Source organism: Oxyura jamaicensis, chromosome 8 (assembly GCF_011077185.1).
Source record: "Oxyura jamaicensis isolate SHBP4307 breed ruddy duck chromosome 8, BPBGC_Ojam_1.0, whole genome shotgun sequence".
Classification (NCBI taxonomy): Eukaryota; Metazoa; Chordata; class Aves; order Anseriformes; family Anatidae; genus Oxyura; species Oxyura jamaicensis.
The window spans coordinates 17,294,843-17,320,737 of NC_048900.1; the positions used below are offsets into that span (position 1 = coordinate 17,294,843).

The window sequence follows — 25,895 nt, forward strand, 5'->3', positions numbered from 1 at the left end:
TGACAAGAACTTGTTTGTCCTTTTTCATTATTATCTATCACCACGTTCAAAAAGGGCAAGAACTTTTTGTGCATCTCCCATTTCTGAAGACACCTGGCCCATTGCCTCCATGCTCCTGACACTTCTAGAACAGGGCACTTTTGTGAATGTGTTCTTGTGCTGTTAGCGATGAAATTGGCTGCAAGCCTGCATCAATTCAGGTACTTGGCTGCATTTTGTATTTGGCTCCTTAGGAAATGCAAAAGTTCTAGTTGACCTGCACTTCTATTCTTCCTGCTTGCTGCTGAGAATCCCTGTGGGTTTTAATTGTTCACGTTTAGCTGTCATTTACCTTGGAAGACAAAATATTTACAGAATGCTTATGAAACCTTCGTTCATTTAAAAAATATTCCTGGTCAGTGTGACCGGAGCTGAAAGGACACATTGATCCTGTGATTTACATAAATATACACATTCCATATACTTTTTCTCAGTCGGATGTTAAGCGTGCTTTGGTGCACATGTAAATATAAGAATAGCAAGGATTTATCTACCCTTGTCTCCTGTCCACAGGTGGGGACATAAACCGAAGTTGAGGTAAGAGAGAGAACATAGTCAATGTATGTGACACTGACTCTGCTTTGTTAATTGGGCTACTATCAGTTAGATAACAGCTTATGTCAGGTGCCAGGTCAACATAACCTGGGCAAAATCAATCTCATCTGTGGCAGGACCACATACCAGCAGCCAGCCATGACTCAGTCTAGGAATCAAGTAACATGTCTATTGTAAATTTATTGCAAATGGCCTTGTAAGAGTTTTTTACTAAGATAAGGGGAAACTTTTGGAAAATCCAACAAAAGTTTTATACAAGAAAAACAGTGGGATGCCAAGGTATGACTTGATTTTCATTTTTCCTTGTGAAGAAAAGGTAAGATTGCAAAAAGGGAAGTGTTTACATAAACTGATAAAAAACTTGAGAATTCAGCAGAATACAGCCACGTGTTCCTGAGCATTCTTCCATAAAAGTCTCACCATGCCTGGCAGAGCCCCATTCACCTTCACTATGAGGGGAATCATACTAGCCCTAGCACTCACCCTTGCAGGTAAGCATACACATCCCTTCTTCATTCCTCTTTCCTGGAATTTTCTTGAGTTCACTGAAAACAATTAGGTTTAAACTAAATGTTACTTACATGGTTTTCCATCTATTTTTGCAGGTAGCCAGAAGTTTGATATCGGTAAGTGAATTTCTGTCTATAAGCTTCTATCAGTGACTTTGTTATGATGACTATTTATTAGAACATGCTTACAGCTATTGTGAAAATGGCTGTTATTTCCTACAGACCCGGGATTCAGTAGCAGAAAGAGTTACCTGTACAGCTATGAAGGCTTTATGTTGAATGGGCTTCAAGAAAGAAGTTTGGCAAAAGCTGGTGTGCGCTTGAGCAGCAAGCTAGAGATCAGTGGGCTATCAGAGAACACTTACCTCCTCAAGGTATTGCATCTTGTTCCAAACATACCAATTGATACTGAACTGCAAATCACGTTCATGTCATTGCATTTTGTTCACTTGTGTTCTAAGAAAGACGTAGGGTACAGATCTGGAGACTTAGATCTGCAAACTGAAGTTTAAGTGAGGAGCGATTTAGCATCCAACCGCTTACAGGTGCTTGTGAAAATTGTTCATAGCAGGTGCTTCTCATGACTTTCTATCAGAAATAGAGGTGCCAAAATCAGGTGTTCTGTTAGAAAATGTTTAATTCTAATTCAAGGCACTCAAGCATGCTCTGATTTTAAGATTCAATTCAATTCTCAACAAATGTTTCCAACTTTGGTGGGGAGCCTGGACTTGGGTATGTAAAATCATGGTCATGCAGGCAATTAGTAAGTATAGATTATGTTTACACACTTGAAAAAAAAAAGTGAAAGGCATCAAAAAGTATCACGTAGCAATTATTAGTGTTTGAATAATGCAAGAAAAGATTTGTACATGTGAAAGCATGCCTCTTAGAGATAGGGTTTGACACATCCAAAATAAATGTTTCAGACAGATATTTTATTTGTCTGTTTAATGTAGTTACAAAGAAGAGCATCTTTATGGGCACAGTTCAATGACGAGCTTTAGCAGAGCAGTAGATCTTGTTTCATTAATGAAGGCAAGATATCAAAGCTATCAGCTAGGAATTGTATTTCTCATTATAGTCTTCATCCTGAAATTGTTATGTGCTGTGCTTGGAGAAACACCTGAATTAGCAGTAACTTCCCCAAAGTTAGTGAAATTGCTTCTGATTTATATTGTGCTGTATGGGGAATAAAAGGTTTATAAACACATTTCTAATTATAAAGAAAAAAAAACAAATGAGTCGATTTAAGCAATTCACAACTATCAAATATGACAAGTAGTTTAGTCCAAGCAACAAGCATTTGGGGAGAGGAGGAATTGAAACATTCTAAGGCTTTAAAAAAAGTAAATTATTTTACCTTTTTACAGTAGATTTAATCTAAAGCAGAACCTGGTACAGCTATTTTAATTTAAGGCTGAAAAATAGGGATACATTTATTTGAATCTATTTTTATTACTTTTTTGAATAATATTTTTACCTATATAGTTGATGTTTAAAATCTTCCTGAGAGGTAATGGGGGGTATGTTAACTGCTTCTGTACCACAAAAGAACACTGCTGAGCACCTTGGACTTGTACTGGCTTTACATTGTAAGCAAGAGATGGAAGAATCAACTGCTGTATGGATATCTAAGCCTATATTTGGAAGGAAAGGGTATATAACTAGTGATTATGTTAATTCCTTCTAGTCTGTTTACATATTTAGTACCAAAGTAATTTTATTCATATAAATATCCTTTTAAAAATTCCTCTCAGGTCCGCTCCCCGCAAGTGGAGGAATACAATGGAGTCTGGCCCAGGGATCCATTCAGTAGATCTTCCAAAATCACACAAATGGTCTCATCGTGTTTCAGCCGGCCTTTCAAATTTGAATACAGTAGTGGACGGATTGGAAACATTTATGCGCCAGAAGACTGCCCTGATACATGCATTAACATAGTGAGAGGAATCCTGAACATGATGCAGATAACCATTAAAAAATCACAGAATGTCTATGAATTGCAAGAGGTTTGTTTTTCCCATTCTAAAACTACTTTATTGAAAGGATGTGTTCTGTTTAGGTGCACTTTCTTCATGTTCCTGTTTATTTTAATCTACTTTCAGCCATCCATCATGAAAAAGTTGATTTTAATTCACAAAAAAAGAAACTGTGTGTATATGTGTTGAAGGAATTACTTTTGCTGGCTCTTTTAAAGACATTTGTAAAATTGCTTTATGTAAAATATAATACTTTAAAGAAAAAGGAATTATTAGCTACAAATGTATTTGTTATATTGCTTCCCTGGTACATCTATTTGATCCATTTTATTTGTTCATTGTTGATATTAATCAATTGATTACTTTTTCTCAGTTCCTTGTCTGAGTTTAAAATATCAATTTCTGTTCAGTTTTTTAGTTCAATAGGGTAACTTGTGAGTAAAGTTAACAGGTTTCAAAACATAACTCGGTATATCCTTACCCAAACATAACTTATCCTTACCCAAAACATAGTTCAGTATGTCTTTACCCTCCTAATGCTCCTTCAGAAGCAGTAAAACTTTCTCTCATGTGGTGAAATCCTGTTATAATTAGGAAGTCTCGTTATCTCTTCTCATCTATATAGGCTGGAATTGGAGGTGTTTGCCATACAAGATATGTCATCCAGGAAGACAGGAAGAATAGCCGAGTCTCTGTTACCAAAACTGTAGACCAAAATAATTGCCAGGAGAAGGTGAAGAAGAGTGTTGGAATGGCTTACATCTATCCCTGTCCTGTTGACACGATGGTACGTGAGACGTGAAAAGACCTTCCTCACAACAAGCATGGCTGTTCTGTCGCCACTTACTATTTGGGTCTCTCTGTCCATCTCTAGAAAGAAAGGCTGGTAAAAGGGACTGCGGCCTTCTCCTACAAGCTCAAGCAGTCAGACAGTGGCACCCTGATCACAGAGGTTGCATCGCAGCAGGTGTATCAGATCTCGCCATTCAGCGAACCTACTGGGGTTGCTGTCATGGAAGCAAGGTAGGCAGGCTGTGGGGCTGCATCTCAAAGCGAGAGCAACAACTATTCTGTACCAATCTGAGGACTTTATCCATTAGAAAACTGTAAGATTTTACTGTGATTGGAAAAATCAGTAAAGACTAAAAAAGATAATATCTCAGTATCATCAAAACAACAAAGAGGTGAGGCAGATGGGGGGGGGGGGGGGGAGAGAGAGAGAGAGGTAATTCATTCCTTACCTGACACTTTTTCATTCCTCTCTGTCTCTTGACAGACAACAGCTTACCTTGCTGGAAGTGAGAAGTGAGCGGGGGAGCGCCCCAGACATTCCCATGCAGAGCTATGGAAGCCTTTTCTACCAGTTCCCAGACGCACTGCCACAGATGCCCCTTCAGCTAGTCAAGACGAAAAACCCCGAGCAACGGGTATAGAATTTTTAAGTCTTCAAATTGCTTTCCTAATCAAAACATAATATAAAAGTAATCAGAAAGACAAACAGAAATACCAAAGGAATTAACTGTGTTCACTTTCTCTCGTTGTTCAGATAGTAGAAACGCTGCAGCACATAGTCCTGAATAACCAACAAGATTTCCATGACGATGTTCCACAAAGATTCCTAGAGCTTGTCCAGCTCTGCCGAATAGCAAACACTGACAGTCTTGAGTCTATCTGGAGACAAGTTTCAGATAAACCTCGTTACAGGTATTTATGTGTACAATCTTCTAATCTTCTTTACTCTTTTTTTTTTGAGAATTAAGAGCTAAAATTAAGGACTTGTTTTTCTAACCTACTTGTAGGAGATGGCTACTGAGTGCAGTTTCTGCAAGTGGCACCACAGAAGCACTAAAATTCATTAAGACCAGAATTCGCAACGATGAACTTAACTACATTCAGACTCTTCTAACTGTTTCTTTGGCTTTCCATTTAATGAAGGTTGATGAACACACTCTTCCAATAGCAGCTGTGAGTAAATCTACATGAGTCTTTCCTATCTGATAACAGAAGGAATGGTAATTGATGACAACCATTGATTATAAAGTTTATTAAAGTAGATTCTCCCCTCATGTATAACAATTTTGCACAAATCATGATCCATGAATTTCTTTTGGCATTATCTACATAAGAGAAGAGTGTGTTTCTATATTGCTACAGTAATATAAAAGCCTTTCTCCTATAACAGCTTCTGAGAATAATTCCCATTTTAGTTTGCTGGAGTCATGCGTCATGCTGTCTACAGACAAACCTTTGTCCACGTTATGTCTTACTTCTGAAACATGGTGGTTTGTGTGTTACATCATTTAAATCGCTCTTTTAATTGCAAAATATTCCTATAAACTGGAAAGAGCTGCAAGTTAAAATGCTAATACAAACATTAGATATTTTGACACTATGGTTAGTGTAAGCATTTATTCTGAACAGGATTTTTCCCATCTCTAGTCAATATTCCTCTTCTTAAATAGGAAAAAAAGAATATTAAATGAAAATACATCATTGATATAATTTATTTATTTATTTATTTTTCCTACAGGATTTAATGACTAGCTCTAGAATTCAGAGAAATCCAATGCTTCAACAAGTTGCCTGCTTGGGATACAGTTCTGTGGTCAATAGATACTGTTCTCAGACATCAGCATGTCCTAAAGAAGCTCTTCAGGTGGGTGTCTTTTTCTCAGATTGTTCTTAGTAGCTTATTAATGTACTTTAGCTTAACTCTTTTCAGCTACAGTATGAAAATGTCAGCTATACATTTTTCAATTGACTATTAACTGTCAATTGGACAAATACACATTTCATAGCTCTCCTTCAGAACAAAGGCAATAAATCGTTTTACTAATGTAGATAATAAATGAAAACACAGTTTTCCCTTCCTTTTTTTTTCTCAGCCATCACTGAATACCTGTATTAAAACCATTTGCTTTATTGTTATATGCTTTTTAGTGTCTAAGGAGATCACTGTGGCCAATGTATACATTAGGCAGAAAAGGGTTAACTGTGCTTTTTCCATAGCCTGTACATGACCTGGCAGATGAAGCAATCAGCAAGGGCCGTGAAGACAAAATGAAATTAGCTCTCAAGTGCATTGGTAACATGGGAGAACCAGCCAGCTTAAAGCGCATCCTGAAGTTCCTTCCAATATCTTCATCCAGTGCTTCTGATATCCCAACCCACGTTCACATTGATGCCATCATGGCCTTGAGAAAAATAGCTTGGAAGGACCCCAGAACTGTAAGTACCACCTAAAGTAGTAAAGCACTTTCACTGTGTCAGTTGGGTTACTCCAAAGAACAAATCCATTGTATTATCTACAGTTGTTTCTTCCAAATTTATTCACCAACCTCTAAATGTCAGCCTCTGAAAGCAAAAAGCCATGCTGATGGTTTTTTGATACGTGGACATTTATTTCAAATCAGTGCCATCCCTTCTCCTTGGGGCTGTTCTCATGTGGGTCCATTCAGTTGTGTTAATAAAACAATGTGGAACCATTCAGTAAGCCAGATCAGGAAGCTTTTCTGCAGGGATAGTGACCCTCCCACCCCCTTCCCATATTTCTTGTGGGTCATATGTAGATCCATTCTGAAAAAAAAGAAAAAAAAAGAAAAAAAAAAAAAAAAAGAAAGTCTAAATTGTTGGTAATTCCCAATAATGTGTTACCTCTCTACAGGTGCAGGGATATCTCATCCAGATCCTTGCAGACCAGTCACTTCTCCCTGAAGTGCGAATGATGGCTTGTGCTGTTATCTTTGAGACAAGGCCTGCCCTTCCTCTAATAACAACGATAGCTAATGTGGTGATGAAGGAGAGCAATTTGCAAGTGGCCAGTTTCGTGTATTCCCACATGAAGGCTTTGTCGAAGAGCAGATTACCGTATATGTACAACATGTAAGTAAAGACATGAATAAAGTGTGCTTTTTTTCTGTAAATAATAAAGTTTGCAACATTCTTGTTAGTAATCATGCATATGCTAACAAATTGAATTCAGTTTCCTGTTTTGGTGGAGTGTGGTTTATTTCTGGATATTATTACCTTTCTTATTTTGTTCAGATCTTCAGCTTGCAATATCGCCCTTAAGCTGCTGGCCCCCAAATTGGACAGGCTGAGCTATCGGTACAGCAAGGTCATTCGTGTTGGTGGTTACTTTGGTGAGTAAAGCATTTCAGTAACTGGGAAATTTTCACATCAGAAATCTCTTAAGAGATACTAAGTCTTTTGGAGAAATACAACATTGCCAGTCCCTGAGTGAGTTATGTCTAGGAGAGTTCTTTCCATTAACACTGCTGCTGGATGCAAAAAGAGGTTCTGTAAGATACTTGATAAGTTTAGTTTCTGAAACAATTATTTTATTTCTTTCTGAAAAATTAATCTCTTCCTTCTCAAAAGTTATGTTAGAAGCTTTCCCCTTTTGCTGCAGTAATGTGTATTTAGCATACTTCATGTCAAATGGTCTCTCATTTCATTTCCCTGCTGTTACAGCCTCCTGTAATACTGTAAAAGATTCTGCATTGGAAAAACAAATTGGATTAAATGCAACAGTCACATATTTAAAAATACAGGAATAACCATTTATTAAATTGAGCCTAAACAATTAAAGCTTTTGTCATGATATATCTTAGAGTTAGTAATTGAAAAAGCTGCAGAAATACAATCCTGAATGCTAAGCAGAAGGTTAGAAAAAAGATGAGTCTTTTGTTTACTTCTACCACAGATAACTATAGAGTTGGTGTTGCTGGCGATGTCTTTGTTATGAACAGCCCAGGAACAATGTTCCCTTCAGCAATAATTTCCAAGTTGATGGCAAATTCTGCAGGTTCAGTGGCTGATTTGGTGGAGGTAAATATTTGCTTAAATCAATAATAAAACAAATAAAGCAAATTTCATATTAAAAATCTGACTACTAAGTTTCCACTCTGTGAGTATGTTTCAGACCACTCCTTCTCATGCTGTTTTGGTAGGTCGGCGTCCGAGTGGAAGGCCTCACAGATATTATAATGAAGCGAAATATTCCATTTGCTGAATATCCCACATACAAGAAGATAAAGGAGCTTGGAAAAACTGTAGGTGGTTTCAGTAATGTAATGTCTGGGTTGTATGAAGTGGTATTTAGTGAGGCATATCATAGTAGTTAAGCCTGTCTCGGAGGGTGTTACCCATATAGCAGTCAGTTTGAGTATCTCTGTGAGAGAGGGCTTTGCAGTGGGACTGCAGAAGACATTACTCCTGTAATGTCTATGATAACTTTCACAAGTCTTACTGCTGCCCTGCTTCCTCCCCACCTCAGGTATGACTGGAAAAGGAGCAGGGAGGTGAGGGGGAAGGTGGATGTTGCTGCACAAAACATCTCTCGTGTCTGGCAGGTTTTCTCCTCCCTCCCTTCATTTACCTAGCTTAGTTTACAAGTAGATCTCTCTATCTGGTGCTGTGCTTTCAAACTGGGTTTAATGGTACAAATGGCCAGACCCTCTGTATTAGAGTAAATGTTATTGCACCAGAATACCTGTGAATGGAAGGCTATTCATGGGTATCTATCTCAATGGCAGGGAGTCAATCTGAAATAGTGACACTAAGCTATTAAGAAAAAAGTAAAGAGATGCAAGGGGCAAAAGAAAATTGGAGGTTTGTCATTAACAGTCTTCATCGTCTTGCTAAATAGTCAAGTGTTTCATTAAGGAACTTTGCTTGTTTCCTTATCTGTTCCCTAGCTGCTGGGATGGAAAGAGCTGCCAACAGAGACCCCTTTGATATCAGCCTACTTGAAAATATTTGGTCAAGAAGTGGCCTATGTCAACATCAATAAGGAAGTCCTGCAACAAGCTATGAAGGTACCAGGGGCCACTACTTCTCTTTGCAGGATTTGACACCATCATAATTTCATATCCTCACCTCTTGGATCTCTATTTGCTGACAGACGATAGTAGAACCTGCTGACAGAAACACAGCGATGAAGAGAATTGCCAACCAGATCCGCAATGGCATTTCAGGACAGTGGACACAGCCCGTGTGGATGGGAGAGCTGCGATATATTGTTCCCAGCTGCCTTGGCCTGCCGCTGGAATACAGCTCATACACCACTGCCCTAGCACGTGCTGCAGCCAACGGTGAGTCGGGGAGTACGAGATGTGCTGTCCTAGCTCCGAGCAGGGGCTGGGAGGGACAGGCTGAGAGAGGCCAGAGAAGGATGTAGAAGAAAACTGATTTTTGTAGTGTTTTGAAACACAGGAGGAGCGGTAGTAAAGATGTTTGAAGAGAAGCTGGTCAGAGTTGATTTCTGCCTTATGTTTGAATGCTTTGAAGACAGAGGAAATTAGGTGAGAAATCTGGGAAACCAGCGGGAAAGGTCACAGCATTCAAGGCCAGAAGACGTGAAAGCTGTGTGGGGAGCTGCTGCAGGAATGGGCAGAAGGGGGTACCTCCTGAGAGAGGCAGGTACACACCACGCAGGATTTAAACAGTAGCAGCAGAGAAGGCAGGAAGAGAAGAAGGCTTGGAAAAGAGACAGAGTTCTGTTTTAGCAGAATGAATAGGCAAGCATGAGTTGTCATGAAGCGAATTCACTGATCATACGGTTATGCTACAGACTTTTAATTGAGGTTGATAGTCACCCTTCCTTTTGCTGACACCACATAAGGATGAAGAATGAAATATGGATACTTGTGCTCTTTTTACACTCTCTATTCATCCTCTCTTGGCTGCTCTTGTTTTTTGTTAGCTTGTTTTAATAACATCTTTGAAACTGTGCCCCACCTCCTTGCCGTGGTGTTTTTTGGTTTGGTTTGGTTTATGTTTTGTTTTGAATAACATCCTTGTAGCCAAACTGGGGAGGTATGGACTGGATGGACAGACTACAGAGTGAGTGACAGCTGTCTGGACTGCTGGTCTCAAAGAGCAGTTAACATATGAGGGTCTAATTAGTGGCTTGCTAGGAGCAACGCTCCTCAGTTGTCAGCACTTGATCATTGCCTCTGTTAACAATCTGAACTTTGGAAGAGAAGCCACCCTCAGCACATCTGTGGATGAGTTCAACGTGGGGAGAGGTCACCATGCTGGGGATCAGGCTGCCATTCCCTGGGACGCTGATAGGCTGGGGGGATGGCCCAGCACAAGTGTGTTGTAATTTGACAAAGGCCATGAAATGTCCTTTACCTGGGATGGGGTAACCCATGCAAGTGCATATAGACTGGGCATCACCCAGACAGGCAGCAGCTCTTTGGAAAGGGCCTGGGAGGCCTGGTGGACAAGCTGACAGTGAATCAGCAGTGTGCCCTTGTAGTGATGAAGGCCAACTGCATCCGTGGCTGCCAAAGCGAGAGCAGGGCAAGCACAGAAATGTTTTTCTCCCTTTACTTACACATTTGAAGCTGCGTCAGTTTTATGTCTATTTTGGGGTCCTTACTGGACCCCAAGACTGGAGGAAGACCAGCAGCAGATCACCAAAATCCTTGTGGGCTGAAGCACTTGAACACAGAACAAGTTTTCTGCATAGTTTCTCTATTTTTCAGACTTGAGAAAGACCTCGTCTGTCTTGTTTTTCAGCCTTTTTAGCTGTATTAACAGAAGAGATTACCTCTTCCCGAAAACAGTGGCTTGCTTATGTTCAAGTCCTTTCTTTCAGTTTTACCATTTTTAAATGTTGTTTTGTTGTTTGCAGTTGACGGAAAGATGACCCCGCCTTTAACTGGAGATTTTAGACTTTCTCAGTTGCTTGAATCCACCATGCAGATTCGGTCTGACATAAACCCAAGGTATGGCAGGTTTCTAAGTCTGTAGATATTAAAGGAAGTCTTTTATGAAAGGGGGGAACCTCAAGCTAAAAAAGAACACCTGTCTTACATATGGCCACTTTGCTCTGTTTCAGCTTATATGTACATACAGTCGCAACAATGGGTGTCAACACGGAATACTTTCAACATGCTGTTGAAATTCAAGGCAAGGTCCAGATGAGAGTGCCAATGAAGTTTGATGCCAAGATAGACATGAAATTGAAAAATATTAAGATTGAAACAAATCCATGCTGTGAAGAAACTGAGATATTGGTTGGAAGGTACAGTGGCATTACTTCATAATGTTTCAGCAACAGAAAGTAGCCTGAAGTTCACGATTCACTGACCTCTTATGGAGGTTTCTGCAGTGTGATTTTTTTCAGTGTGTAGCATAACCTTTAGTGTAAAAAGCAAGAGATAGGAATAAGAGAAATAAAAGTCAAAAGATGCCTATATTATTAGGAGCTCATTTTTTTTGTTTGTTGTTTTGTTAATTTATTTTTTATTCTATTTTTATTTTTAAATGATTCTCTCTCATGTTTTTGAAATTTGTTTAAATTTGCCATACTTCGAAAACTTTCAGTGATGTTTCTCCTGTTTCTCTCTTATTTGACTTTAACAACACTTCTACATATGGTTGTGTATGCAGTTCCTATGTTCAAACAACATACTTCTGTAATGTCATGTGACAATGACAGGACATAATTCATTTAATCCAAAAACATGGCTTTGGAATTATTTGCCATTTTCTGTGTATATTTCCGCAGACATAAGGCTTTTGCTGTATCAAGAAACATAGGAGAACTGGGTGTTGAAAAGAGGACCTCAATTCTCCCAGGAGATTCTTCATCAAATATAGTGGAAGAACCTTTCAATCCAACAGAGAGAGCTTCCAGAGAAAGTTTCACAATGGTAATCTATTCCTTTTTTCTTATATAATAGCATTAACCCCTTCTGTGCTGCACATGTCTGCAGTTTTATTCTTGCCTATGATATGCTCCCAGTGGTATTCACATGCTCATCTCTACTGCAGCAGGGGCCTGACAGCATTCCAAGGACACATTCTCATAGCTCTCAAGAGGATCTTCTCCATGGCACCAGAAGAAAAATACATAAACGAGACATTTGCATCAAACTGCATCGTCTTGGTTGTCAGCTCTGCTTTTTCAGAAGGTCACAAGATGCCAGTTTCATAAAAAATACATATTTGCACAGATTAATTGGAGAACATGAAGCTAAAATTGTTTTGATGCCAGGTACAGTACTGAGCACGAGCCTTTTCATTAGGTTTGTTAGTACTATTTGAAGAGATATAACCTTCTCATCCATACAATTGCTGTACAGTTCAAACAGATGCTGATATTGACAAAATTCAGCTGGAGATTCAGGCAGGATCCAGAGCAGCCTCCAAAATAATTCATGAAGTAAACTCAGAGTCAGAGGAAGAGGATGAGACATCTCCATACGAGGACATTCAAGCTAAACTTAAGAAGATTCTAGGCATTGACAATGTGTTCAGGGTAAGAGATTTTGAGCATGGGGGGAGATATTTTCAAATAAATGAAGTCAAGTATTGAAGGCTAGTGCAGAAAACTGGCACAGGAAAGCAAGGATGGGGCTAGTTTGAAGGGTGCTGGGGCTGTCAGACCATGTCATGTCATCAGAGTTTGATTCTAAGTGGTGCATCCAACTGGGGCAGGTCCTCAATGCCAGGGCAAATTTCATCTGGGAAGAATGGATCTAAGTGAGTTATGCAGCTTCTGTGGTGAGTGAGTCCAGGAAGGTTTACCGAAAGGCTGTGGTGAGCATTTCATCTGACACACAGGGATATTTTATTTTGTAATATAGAACCAGATGTATCCCATGTCTTGAACTTCCCTTTGAACTGTTCTGCAGGTTGCAAACAAAACACGACACCAGAAAAAGCGACCTTCTAAGAAAGAAAACACTATGCTAACAGAGCTTGGGACAGACCCCAACGCAAAAACTCCCTCCAGCTCATCTTCTGCCTCCTCAGCTGTTTCCTCTTCTTCCTCATCATCTGCTTCCTCTCCTGATCATAGAAAGCCCATAGATGAAGATGACAATGATCAAGTAAAGCGAACTAGAAACAAAGACACAAGCCGCAGGAGCAGCAGCAGCAGTGGTAGTGGCAGCAGCAGCAAGAGCAGCAGCAGCAGCAGCAAGAGCAGCAGCAGCAGCAGCAAGAGCAGCAGCAGCAGCAGTAGCAGCAGCAACAGTAAGAGAAGCAGCAGCAGCAGTAGCAGCAGTAAGAGAAGCAGCAGCAGTAGCAGCAGCAGCAGCAGCAGAAGCAGCAGCAGCAGTAGTAGCAGCAGAAGTAGTAAGAGCAGCAGCAGCAAAGGTAGCAGTAGTAGTGCTAGCAGCAGCAGAAGTAAGTCAGTGAATCACCACAGCCATAGGCATCACTCAAGATATCTGAATGGCAGCAGTAGTAGCAGCAGTAGCAGTAGGTCAGTGAGTCACCACAGCCATGGGCATCACTCGGGACATCTGGAAGATGGCAGCAGCAGCAGCAGCAGCAGCAGCAGCAGCACATATTCCAAAATATGGGTAACTCATGTTTGTCAGTAAATTGATGCTAATATTTGTGAATCACAATCCTGATGGCAGTTGGCTTTGCATCAAATTATGAGTTGACACAGTAAATTTTAGCAACATAAAATTTCAAAATCTGTTCTGCTAACACACCTGCAATCGCTGGATCAGATGAATCCTTTGAAACATCTCAAAAGTTTCCACAAGATTGCTGAAACTTTTGTTATAGGCAGGGAAGCATTTTTTGCCAATTTACTACTTTCTGTCAATACACACTGTCTGTTTCTGTCTTAATTTTGCAGTAGGAACATTAATGCTTTATATAAACTATTTCAAGTCTCACATTATGTGCTTGTGACTAAGCGTACAGAACTATGCATGAATGATAATTAGTAAAATTCTTACTTAGTTCCCAGTGCTCAGATTTCAATGTAATTGCAGCATTTATTTTCTTCTGAGTCTTTTCATCTTGTTCTTGTTATTTTCAAAGGGAGGTCATGAGATTTATCAGTACCGCTTTAGATCAGCGCACAGACAAGAGGTGAGTTTTCTTTCCTCTGTAAATTAAGTTTGCAATCTGTCGTGAGTCAAATGAAAAACCTTAAAGATCACTTGTTGTCGTTGTTGAGAAAAATTACAGTACTGATAACATTTAGAAAACCAAATTGACCATGATGGTTCTTCTGAGACTCAAAAAGACGGGGAGATATATTCTCCTTTGTGTTGTGTGCATGATACCATTTGTGGTTCTGCAAAGTAGACACAATGCCTCTGCCAAAGCTTGGGACATTTGCCTGGCTTTGATCACTTGGTGTCTTGGGTTGGAATCATTGTTGACACACACTGGGGTAGGTGTGTTGACAAATGTGGGAGGATATCTTAATTTATGGTACTTTAGTTCAGCAGAAGATACCTCACTAGGGTGTGATACAGCCAGGGGCAGTGAAATTGTTATGAGTGTTCCTTGAAAAGTAAAACATTTGCCTGTGTGTCTCTATTCACTTCATCCTTTCCAGTCATTTAGTTCATTCAATATGTCCTCCAGGTGATCAGGCCCTTCCAGATGTAAAATGAATCAGTTCTGATCTTCTGTACTGAAACAAGAGGCTGGTTCAGTTTGACTTGATCTGGTTACTTGCTTTCTCACAAAGGGGAATTCTCATCTAGGTGTGTTGCTTATTTGTCTCTTCTGAGAGGTCACATATACTTGACTAAACAAGATTTTTCAGAGCACATATTAAGCAGAAGGAAGCATATTATATTTCAAGTCATTGAGCTGCTCAGTGTTGGAATGCAAGTTTATCACTAATAAGTGTCATGACTTCTGCAGCACCTTCTGGTGCAATTTCCTCAAGTGTGATTTTTACATTACCTTCTTGAGTGTAATGTATTTTCTTCTTGCAGTTCCCAAAAAGGAAACTCCCCGCTGACCAATACAGCAGCACATACTCCTCTACAAGATCCAGTCGCGACACATCCCGAGCTGCTTCCCGGGTTAGTTTTATCATTTTTAGGGCTTTTGACAGCTTGGAAAAATGGCAGACTGGCCTGGCATTTGTAGTAATTGTACAGCTAGGACAATCCTGCAATGAGCAGGGAAGTTGAAGTGGTGCAGTGCCAGGGCATTGGTAGTAGTGACCAAGGCTAAGAGGAGCCTCGGGAGAAGGCACGCTCCAGAGATGGCATGTAGCACTTTGGCTCCTCACCAACACCCAGCCTGATGCATGCAGGCTTGCTGCCTGGGGAGAAATGCAGTGAAGGAATTGCAAGTCATAGTATGCTTATGGTCCTGCTGTCAAGGGGGGAGGTTCTTAATGAAGAAATGTACCAGATTATAATTAGTGCTAGGGTACTGTTCGGGCACCTGCTTGTCCCACAGAGCCCACAGCTGAAGTCTAATGTGAAAGCCAGCAGACCAACCAGGCAGATAAAGAGAGGGACAGATGCTGGTGGATGGTATTGTGAGAAGGATTGGTGAATACAACTGACAGCTGACATTAGTTAAATTTAACTTTTTTTTTAATTATTATTATTATTTTTTAATTCACGGCCAAATATACGGGTGTTAACAATAAAACCCAAATCATATAGCCATTACTGTATCCTAATGTTATGAACATTTCCATGGTATCAGCTCAGTAAAAGGCACAAATCTTGGCTCATATCAAATACAGTGATAAAATCCATCTGTGCTTGTAGAGGCACATGCATGCTAAGACATATGCATGAGAATTTATAGGCATCTATAGGTATGGTACATATGCTGGTATATATTTGCAGTTCAGTTTTTTATTTTTTATTTATCCATCCAGATCTTGCATCTAAAATATTCCATAGTAATTCCTTTCTAATGACATTCTTTGCATACTTTGTTCCCCTTCTTCTTAGCCTAAATTTTTGGGTGATGTCAAAACACCAGTGTTAGCTGTTTTTCTGAATGGCGTTAGTAACAATAAGAAGACAGGAGGCCTCCAGCTTGTGGTATATGCTGATATCGATTCTGTCAGGCCCCGGATGCAGGTATTTGTGTCAAACCTCACAGATTCAAGCAAGTGGAAGCTCTGTGCTGATGCTTCAGTCCTCAATGCTCACAAGGCAGTGGTAAGGCTCAAAAAATATTTATACATAGTTATATGCATCACAGGAAAATCACATTCCATGTGTTTAAAAATGGACTATTTCTCCATTGTAGGGTTACCTGAAATGGGGCCGGAATTGCCAGGACTACAAGGTTTCTACTGAGCTGGTAACTGGGCGGTTTGCTGGCCACCCTGCTGTACAAGTGAAATTGGAGTGGCCTAAGGTTCCTTCAAGTGTCAGATCAATGGCAGAATGGTGAGGTTTTAGTCTCACTCATTTATGTCACTCATTTATGATATTGTTCAGCTGTGAAAAATCAGTATCCACCCATGCAGTTCTAGTGATTAAAGTACCAGCTATTTTTAATTGTGATCTGTCTGAGTACTGTCTTTGGACGTAAAAGTTGAATGGGAGATCATAGCCATCCTGTAGTAACATTCAGTAATTCCTCATGCTGGACAAAATTACTGAAAACTGAGGAACAGATTCTTCCTTTCAGAGAACACTTGATCAGTAAAGCAGAGAGTGGTTAATGGGGACATGACCAATGATCCTGAATATGCCACTTACACATAGATGTGAGGCAGATGGGTTTGGATGTGCTTCTTTTTGCTTCTCTGTTTCACCAGATGTTTCTCTTTTGAATTTTTGAAGGTTTTACAATTTTGTCCCTGGGGCTGCATTTATGCTGGGGTTCTCTGAGAGAATGGACAAGAATCCTTCTCGACAAGCCAGGGTGGTTGTGGCTCTAACTTCTCCAAGGACATGTGATGTTGTTATCAAGCTTCCTGATGTAAATATGAAACATTATCCTCACTCACCTCACTCTCTCTCTTTTTTTTTTCCTTTTTTCCTGGTAGAAAAGTGAGTTTTTTTTATTTTTATTTTTAATTACATTGGGTGAATTCTGAGAAAGAAAAGTTAAGTAAAGTAAGCCTCAGTTTGGGTGTAAATGATGAAAACAGCTTTTGTTTATTTTTGACTTTTTTGTATATATATGTATATTCATAGAGTGATTTTGCTCATGCAAAAAAATGGGTACTCATGAAGAAATGCATTTCCATCTCTAGTACTCCATAAGTGTTCCCCTAACCACCTTTGAAGTGAAGTAATTCATTCTCTCCCAAATGCCATCTGAATGATGACATACACCACGAGAGAAAACAGAACCAAAAAGCAGAAGCAAAAAACTCGTGGACAGTGAGTCAGATGATTTGTGTTCATATAAATTCTTTGTCAGCCAAGGCAGAAGAGACTGAAATCAATTTCAAAATAGGAGAAAAGGCTATCTTAGCTGTTTGCTGTGAATACCTGTCACAAGTGTGTTTTGACTGTGCTTTTGAATTCCTTTTTAGATGATCCTCTATGAAAAAGCCATGAGACTTCCCCTGCCACTCCCTGTAGGTCCAAGGATACCAGCTTCAGAGCTGCAGCCTCCAATCTGGAATGTCTTTGCTGAAGCCCCCTCTGCAGTGCTTGAGAATTTGAAAGGTTGGGATTTAATCTGTTTCAGAAGCAGGACATCTTCAGTCTCTGGAATTACTTGAGAATCTTCTGATTTTTTTTTTTTTCTGGCATTATTTGTCCCCAGTTAATTAAGACATAGGCTGTAATAATGCAAGGATGATTCAATTGGGAGAGAAAATTGTGCTTATAGTATAGAAATCAGCAAGGATATTTCAGGAAAATCAAGATTGACAATTATCTGACCTGGTAACATCTAAAATTTCTGGCAATTATTTTGTTAGATAGACTATATATATATAATTATTTTTTTTTTCTTGGTAGACAAAGCCCCTGTAATCCATATAAAAATATCACATAGTGAAAAAGAAATATAAAGCTAGAATAATATAACACTAAAAATAAAACTTTCCATTTAATGAGTTTCTTTTATAGAAAAGCAAATACTCACGGGCTTTCTATTTAAACAGCTCGCTGCTCAGTTTCGCACAACAAGATCACGACCTTTAATGAAGTCCGGTTTAACTACACAATGCCAGCAAGCTGCTATCACATCTTGGCTCAGGATTGTAGCCCTGACCTTAAGTTCCTGGTGATGATGAGGAATGCTGAAGAAGCTGTGAACCTTAAAGCCATCAACATCAAGCTTGGCAGTCAGTAAGTAACTCCTGCCAGATGCTGGGATTGTGAGGGACTACACTGCCCACATTTTAACAGGGGAGAAGCTTAGATCTAAGCTATACTGAAATTGTTCCCATGGGATTTCAGCATTTTCCTTATTTACTTTCCATACGTATTGAATATGATGCCTACGACATCATCCTGCATTTTAGGTGACAAGAATACCCCTGAAGTAATTTAAGCAGTTGAAATGAGTTCATGTTGTGACCAGTGATATTTAGAAAGCAGTAAAATCATTTTGTCAATCTGTGTGTATGAATGTGGTACAAACAGGGTATGACTGCTCTTCTTCTTAACAGCGAAATTGATATGCATCCTGCAAATGGACAGCTGAAACTGCTGGTGGACGGGGTTGAAAGCCCCTCAACAAACATTTCACTCATATCTGCAGGTAGGTGATGCAGCATCTGTTTTGTTTCATTTTCCTGTATACATTAGGAGAAAGAAAGAGAAGACAAAAAAAATATCTAACAAAGATTTCCCCAGTTTGTGTTCAATAACTATTTACACCTTTTGCTGTAAGATTATTATTTAAGAATTTGTATTTCACTCAGTTGCATGTGAATATTTATAAAGACAGATTAGAGTGTGGAACTCCTGAAGTAGCCAAACTAAGCAAAATATAACCAACATTTCATACATTACTGTGGCTCCCACTGGAGTTACAAATTTAAGAATTGTATCAGATATACTATAAAGCCGTGCTTGGTAAAACTTTTTGAAGTAAAGCTTTTCTAAAATTCACCACCCTTATTTATCAAAGATTTTCCTATTTGGATTTGTAGGTATAAATTTGGTCAGCATTCTGAACTCTGCTAGGAATAAATATGGACTGCTGTGTGTATACAGAAAAAATAGCCTGCTTTCTTCTCTCAAAGCAGGAATATTTTTTCTGTGAAAGGACACAGGAGGACCTTGCTGCGTTCTGTACAATGCAGTCAGGGGCAATGTACAATGCAGGTGTTTCCTGACTGCATATCTGTAGTATTCAAATCAGGCTAAATCTTGCTGAAACTGGGTTAGCATCTGCCAGTGCTGAGCTCTGTCCTAATTATTATGCACTTGGTAAGCGATAATTATGCTAAAAATGGCTCCAGTGACAATCATGTTGTTTTCTGTATTTTCTTACTCCTATATAGTATAGTCAGAGCCTTTGTATTATGTGCAGAACTGCACAGATATTATAGGTAGCTCTGTAATTGTTTCTAGAAATAAACATGATATACTAATAACCCAAAGAGAAATAATAAATCTGTGATAATTAAATTGTTTTCCAACTTTTTACAAACAGCTAGTTTCTTTATATACACATTTCTGTATTGTTTTTCTTTTTTGCTTCTTGAGAACAAATGAGAAATTTAAAGCAAAAGAGCATTTTAAAAACGTGACAGCAACCTTTTCTTAAAGAAGATAGATTGGGTCTGTTTTAGTGTTGGTTTTGGTTGGCTTTGCTTCTTTTTTTCCTTTTTTTTTTTTTTTTTTTTTTTCCTAGGTGCTTCTTTGGGAATCTACAGTGAAAAGCAAGGCCTTGTACTTGTTGCCCCAGCCTATGGCATTGATAAATTATACTTTGATGGGCACACATTCATGGTAAAGTTCTTCCTCTTCATAAGCTTTGATGTTCAGAAATTTCTGTTAGATTCCCTTAGGTTAGATGTTAGGAAGAGCTTCTTTACTGAAAGGGTTGTGAGGCATTGGAACAGGCTGCCCAGGGAGGTGGTGGAGTCACCATCCCTGGAAGTCTTCAAAAGACGTTTAGATGTAGAGCTTAGGGATATGGTTTAGTGGGGACTGTTAGTGTTAGGTTAGAGGTTGGACTCGATGATCTTGAGGTCTCTTCCAACCTAGAAATTCTGTGATTCTGTGATTCTGTAAATCTGTGTATGAGTGCAAGAGTGTATTGTGGCAAAGCCAAATTTGTCCAGAGCTCCCAAAAAAACAAAACCAAGAAGTTACTTCAGCCAGCATTGCAGAGTGCTGCTCTTTATTCCTGAACAGGAGATCTGAGAATCTTTCACCAATGGTAATACCTTATCCCTACAGTACATGTGTGTGTGTGCTGGAAAATGGGCCTGTGAGTATACACAGACTGAGTCAGCAGCACATTTGCAAGAAAAAAAAAAAAAGAAAAAAAAAAAGTTTTCAACTCCTGTATGTGTTTTAAAGGCTGTACTAGAAAAAATGTGAAACAGACATATAAGAAAACAATATTATCATACTGTATCCATCGCCTACTGGGAAAACATTCATCACACAAAAACTTCAGCATATTAATAGTCTAGACTATTAATAACTTAATACACTAGACAGGCACAGTAGATTTTAAAGGCTCTAATGCAGTTAAAGGCACCAGCATCACGGGGGTTTGGCATCTGATTGTGAGACACTTTTTAATTCTCAGCAAGGAAAGTCGTTATTTTAAATGCTTGTGCATTAACTTAGATTGGAATGCATCTATATAGAAAAAATCTACTACATAATGATTTTGTTTGTTTGTTAATTTGAAATGCTTTTGACTTTTTTTTTGTCTTGAAGATTCAAGTTGCTTTATGGATGGCAGGGAAAACATGTGGAATGTGTGGAAAATATGATGCAGAATGTGAACAGGAATATCGGATGCCCAATGGATATCTAGCTAAAGATGCTGTGACCTTTGGCCATTCTTGGATTTTGGAAGAAACACCTTGTAGAGGAGGTATGCAAGCTCTAATGAATTTAATATAGTATCACTGGAGTAGTTTAGAAAATGTAGAGTCTTTATAAAATTAAAAATCTCTAAGCATTTTGAAAAAAAAAAAAAAAAACATTTTAAAAGGGCTAATCATTAAGTTACATATAACATTTTTTCTCAGATTAAAAAATAATAAGAAATTACAAGTTTAAAAAACTTAGATAGAAAAAAAAGTCAGTAGAAATGAAATAATCAAGCTGAAACAAAACCTTTGTTTCAGTTTTGAAGTGAAAACAAGACTAAAAAATATATAGAAGAGGATAAATTCAGATGTAATATTTGATTTGAGCAAACAGCATTTTCCAGCCAGTATCTGATCCATCAAAAAATCAGATGGGGATTAATAATTACCATGGCTGAACATCTGATTTTTGAACCAGTGCAACCTGTCAAGCAAAGCAGTGCATAAGCAGTTCCAGGGACTTAATTACATTTTTGAAATAAAATAAAAGCTGTGTTTTAAGTGTTTCAGTAGATTAGGATCTTATGTGGTACTCCATTTTCTCAGCTGAGGTTATAATGCCACAGCATACCATAGTGGAGGTAGGAAAACAAGCACGTTGCTTTAGTAAACCTGATGGGAAGGACTTACTTGCTACCTGGAGATGACTTTTACATGTTTAGCTGTACATGAACTGTTACTTTTCTACGTGTCTTTGTAAAGAATACTGGGCATCAAACTTGCTTTAGATATATATGCAGTACATGGGCATGCACACAATAAAATTCACACAGTCGATAGCAACCACACTGTGTTTTCCATTCAACCTATGGAAGAAATTGCTGAAATTTTAGAGAATAAAGCTTATAGTCAGGAATAAGTTGTGGTTTGTTTAGTTTGTCATACGCTTGTTACTGCTTGTCCTGGGAAACCAAAATGAGACTGGTATTACTGGCTGGCAGGAATGACTTTTGCCTGCTCTCTGCAGCAATTTTGAATCTGAATGACGATGGTAATGGTGTAATTCTTTAGTGATTATTTTTATTTGTTCAGAAATACTCCCTTTCTTTCCACTGATGAATACTCAAAGCTTTTGAATGTGAGCCAGTTTACTTTGCAAAATGTTTATTGGAATGTATGTCAGACTATGTTTCTACATCCTATTCTAGAAATTAAACCAGTTACACTGGAAATTAACATTTTGTAGCTCCATATCTAATTAGCTAATTTGAAAAGCTTATCAGTCGGGGATGCTGCTTGACTTATGAACAACATACAGTTTTTACAGAGGCTATTTGGTTGCCAATTTGAAACATCATTGGCAGATGGGTCACACTGGGGAGTTCTGAATATTTTGTACATAATAATGTAAACTACCACTGGTGATTCTGTTGCAGCTTGTAAACTGCATCGTTCATTTGTGAAGCTTGAGAAGACAGTTCAGCTTGCAGGTATAGAGTCCAAGTGCTACTCTACAGAGCCTGTGCTACGCTGTAGGAAAGGATGCTCTGCCACCCAGACGACTCCAGTAACTGTTGGTTTCCACTGTCTTCCAGCTGGTAAGTCAACAGAAATCTTCCTGAATTGGAGCTGCACAAAAGTCCAAATGGTGCCTTGACTCAGTTATTACACTCAAAACATGTGATTGGTCTGACTGAAGACCTTTCTCTGTTTTCATTAATAAGTGAAACTTTCTTTAGTGACATACAGATGTTTTTCTGTTGTAATTTTACCATTTTTCATGACTGTTGCATTTAAAATCTAAACTGAATGCCCCTTCATGGTGCTTTGGTCTAACAGAGTAAGGGCAGGGTAAGAGCACACTCAACATTGTGATTCTGCAGAAAACCTGTGTACTGAGGCATGTGATGATTCAGGATTATATACAGAACCCTGAAACAGGGATCCTCATCTTTTATATTTTTATATCTCTCTGCCTTTGGGCAGATCCTGTTTCCCTGAGCTGATTTGGGCAATAGAAGGATAAGTGTGGGCAGGATTCCTACCCACAGGTACAGTAATACTGGAGCATATCTCTTTCATAATTATATAGATTATATTAAGAGATCAGATTAGGTGGATATAGGTTACATAGATTATAGGTTCGTGTCTGTTTCCTTCAAGACCACAATATCCTTTCCTAAATGTATTATTAATAAAACCCTACATGGAAATAGTAGTTCTCAATGTAGAAATTGCTTATTACTTAAGTGGATTTCCTTGAACATCTCTGCCTGAGTTAATAAGATAAAAATATGTGTATCAGCTAGAAGAAGTCAAGCCTGGTGTAATTAATGACTAGTGCAAGGTAAATGCTGTATCTTGCAAAACTGCTTCTGAAGTATACTATTTACTTTTCATTTCTTGTTCACCATCAGATTCGGCCACTAGCATGACTGACAAACAGATGAAATTCGACCAGAAGTCAGAGGATATGCAGGATACTGTTGATGCACACATAGCATGTTCATGTGAGAATGAAGAATGCAGTACATGAAGCTGTACACTGCAGCACAGGAGATAACTGAAACATTTTAATGTTTTTATTGTGTGGTCTAAGAAGACTCATCTTAAACAATAGAAATACTAAATTAAATACTTAAACATGTGTGGAATTTTCCTAATTTAAAGTATTAAACTTTATTATTGTAGAAACTGTTCTAATTGCCTATAAATATCTGATTTCGTAATAAATATGTGCATGGAAAGATTGATGAAGGCTTCCTTATTTCACTGGTTGTAGAAAGAGGAGATCCACGTTGTTTCTCCTTGACCCATATTTCATAGACTTCTTGAGCCATGCATCAGGCAAGTGTCTGTGTCTGGCCCCACTGGGGTATGGGTTAGGTTGAGTGGCAGAAGCTGCATGCCAGGCTCCTGCTTGTTTCCCCCAGTGCTTTCTTCTCTGGTGCACACCGCAGCAGGAGCTGATCAGCTCCGAGTGATGCAGCAGCCTCTGCAACAGCAGTGCATTGTGGTGCCCTACAACAGTGAGGCGATGTGCCAGTGCTGCCGTAGGGAACAGCAGGATCAGGGAATAAGCCTGAACCTCAGGCCTCTGGACGAGGTTGCCCTGAGGGAAGCAAAAGTACCTTATGTTCCTGACACTCCCCACACAGAAGCTGGCGCAAATCAGGGGGTCTCCAAACAGCCCTTGGGTGTGATGCCCACCCTGTGGCAGGTCTGCGTGGTCATGGGGACAGATGTGCTCCTCTGCCCTGAGCGCCAGAGGGTGCCCGGGGGGTTCCAGCCCTATGTCCCAGGTCAGCGTTTCATGCCTGACCCTAGGGCCATGCTGGCAGGCTGAATGTGCACGCCTGGTGGGTTTTCTGTGAGAGAACCACCTCAGGAGATGGTGCAGACATAACCACCGATGTTTGTGAGCTCCTTGGTAGCTTAAGTCATCGGGATTGTTGCACTAATTTCAATAGGAATAGCATTGTACCGTTTTACATTTATCAGTCCTATCATTAGTATTCTCCCAATTTATATGTGCATAGCCAGCCATTTTTATAACTGACCACATTCCACATTCACTTCTACATTGAACTCTATTAAGCAAAGCAGGATGTGATCCTACCAAGGTGTTAAAAATGTAACTCTTCAGTAAACTAACTAAAAGAGAGCAAGTGACTCGATTCTTAAAACACCAGCAGCAAACAACGAAGACAAAATGGCACTTACCAGTGACCACGTGGAGCGTAGAGCTGATTATTGGGTAAAGGACCTGAGAAAGTTCTGTAAGAACTGTAAGAAAGTTCTGTAAGCGCCATTTTGCTTTCCCCTGCAGCTTTGTCACCTTCAAGTCTATGCATGTGTGTGCATTTTATAGTTTGGAAAGGTAATGTCGTTAGAACTGAAAGGAAACTGAAAGACAGGCATGAGAGGCAGACACAGTTCAAATGCTGTCACTCATGTGCTGTGGCAGTAATGCTGTGAGGTGCTTTCCCTCCAAGCTCCTGGGTTTGCTGGTTCTTGTAAGTCCCTTGGAAGCATGGACTTGCCCAAGGCTGCAGCCAGCAGGACCCGGGGCTCAGCACCAGGCTGGCGGGCTGGGTCCCCAGCTCCCAGCCAGGGCTGGAGCACGGCTTGTGGGAGGCCCTGGCCTCATCCTGCCTCTGCGTCTCCTGCCCTGCCACTGCGGACATTGAGCAGAGCTCTGGGGAAATGTTGTCCAGGACCGCTCCTGGGCACAGCAAAGTTGGTCATTACCTCACAGTTGTCTTAGTTTTTTTTCTTTGTTTCTTGTCTTTTCCCCCCCACTTTTTAATTCAGGTTATTTCCTCTGGAGAAATATGAACCGTGAAGGGGTGTGAGTATATTGGGGGGACAGAATGGGAGATGAAATTGTACTTGATGGACTGAAGAAATGGCCCAGAAAAATTAAAGGATTCAGTTCTACAAAGAAAGCTGCTAAGGTGAAGTCTTCATGAGCAGGATGTGGAGCAGCAGCAGAGATGCCCCAGGGTGCAGCATTCGCTGCCCAGCATGCTGGGGTGGAGTGGTCGAATCTGATGGTAAAAAGAAATGAAAAGTAACCAGCTCTTCCTGGGAGCAGAGGCCCTGCTGACAAAGGACTCAGCTGTAGCTAAGAGAGGCTTTCCCTGTTGTCAGATCCCCATAGGATTTGGAAATTGCATCCAAGGCTAGGAGGGATTTGATTGCAAACTCCCTTTGCATTGCACTTTGAACTGCTGCACCACCAAGTCCAGACATGGCTATTTTACAAATATAGTGTTTTGTAAAAAAAAAAAAAAACTTTTGCACCTGCATATAAATATGCTATAGTATGTTAGCTTTTGAACCTCTCACCAGTTGCTAGTAGTTACATACACAAATCCATTAGCTATATTCACCAAATCTCAGAAGACATGATACAACTTCCTAGTGTTGCTCATAGCATGAGTGGCTAAGCTTTACTGTCAGTCTATCAATTAAACTAGGGATGACATTAAAACAAACAGGACCAGAATATAGCACCAGTAAAAACATGGTGAAGTACTTGCTATATTTCAAAATATTTTGAAGGTAAGATTTATTTTTGTTTTAATCCTACAGTTGCCATCCTTGATCTAGAAACAAAATCCACACTTTGTCAGCTAT

The 25,895-nt window shown here is 39.5% G+C and overlaps 1 protein-coding gene across 5 annotated transcripts; it reads left to right on the forward strand.

The window, feature by feature from the left end:
• Nucleotides 1–943: 943 nt before the first annotated feature.
• LOC118170967 (vitellogenin-2) lies at nucleotides 944–23,506 on the forward strand. Of its 5 annotated transcripts, XM_035333621.1 has the most exons (36): nucleotides 944–1,085; nucleotides 1,200–1,220; nucleotides 1,326–1,477; nucleotides 2,861–3,112; nucleotides 3,708–3,869; nucleotides 3,957–4,105; nucleotides 4,359–4,509; nucleotides 4,629–4,786; nucleotides 4,882–5,047; nucleotides 5,613–5,738; nucleotides 6,092–6,310; nucleotides 6,747–6,964; nucleotides 7,127–7,224; nucleotides 7,788–7,912; nucleotides 8,035–8,136; nucleotides 8,782–8,901; nucleotides 8,988–9,177; nucleotides 10,728–10,821; nucleotides 10,935–11,120; nucleotides 11,607–11,751; nucleotides 11,873–12,095; nucleotides 12,184–12,359; nucleotides 12,736–13,023; nucleotides 13,186–13,410; nucleotides 13,886–13,936; nucleotides 14,800–14,889; nucleotides 15,784–15,996; nucleotides 16,088–16,230; nucleotides 16,630–16,768; nucleotides 17,331–17,466; nucleotides 17,910–18,096; nucleotides 18,420–18,511; nucleotides 19,613–19,710; nucleotides 20,656–20,815; nucleotides 22,190–22,351; nucleotides 23,171–23,506. In XM_035333621.1, exons 1-36 carry the CDS (start codon nucleotides 1,016–1,018, stop codon nucleotides 23,287–23,289), a joined length of 5,406 nt encoding a protein of 1,801 aa, XP_035189512.1. In that variant the 5' UTR covers nucleotides 944–1,015; the 3' UTR covers nucleotides 23,290–23,506. The 5 variants fall into 5 exon arrangements, with proteins under 5 accessions (XP_035189512.1, XP_035189509.1, XP_035189510.1 ...); XM_035333618.1 differs by having other exon boundaries at nucleotides 12,736–13,410; XM_035333619.1 differs by having other exon boundaries at nucleotides 11,876–12,095; nucleotides 12,736–13,410.
• The last annotated feature ends 2,389 nt before the right edge of the window (nucleotides 23,507–25,895 follow it).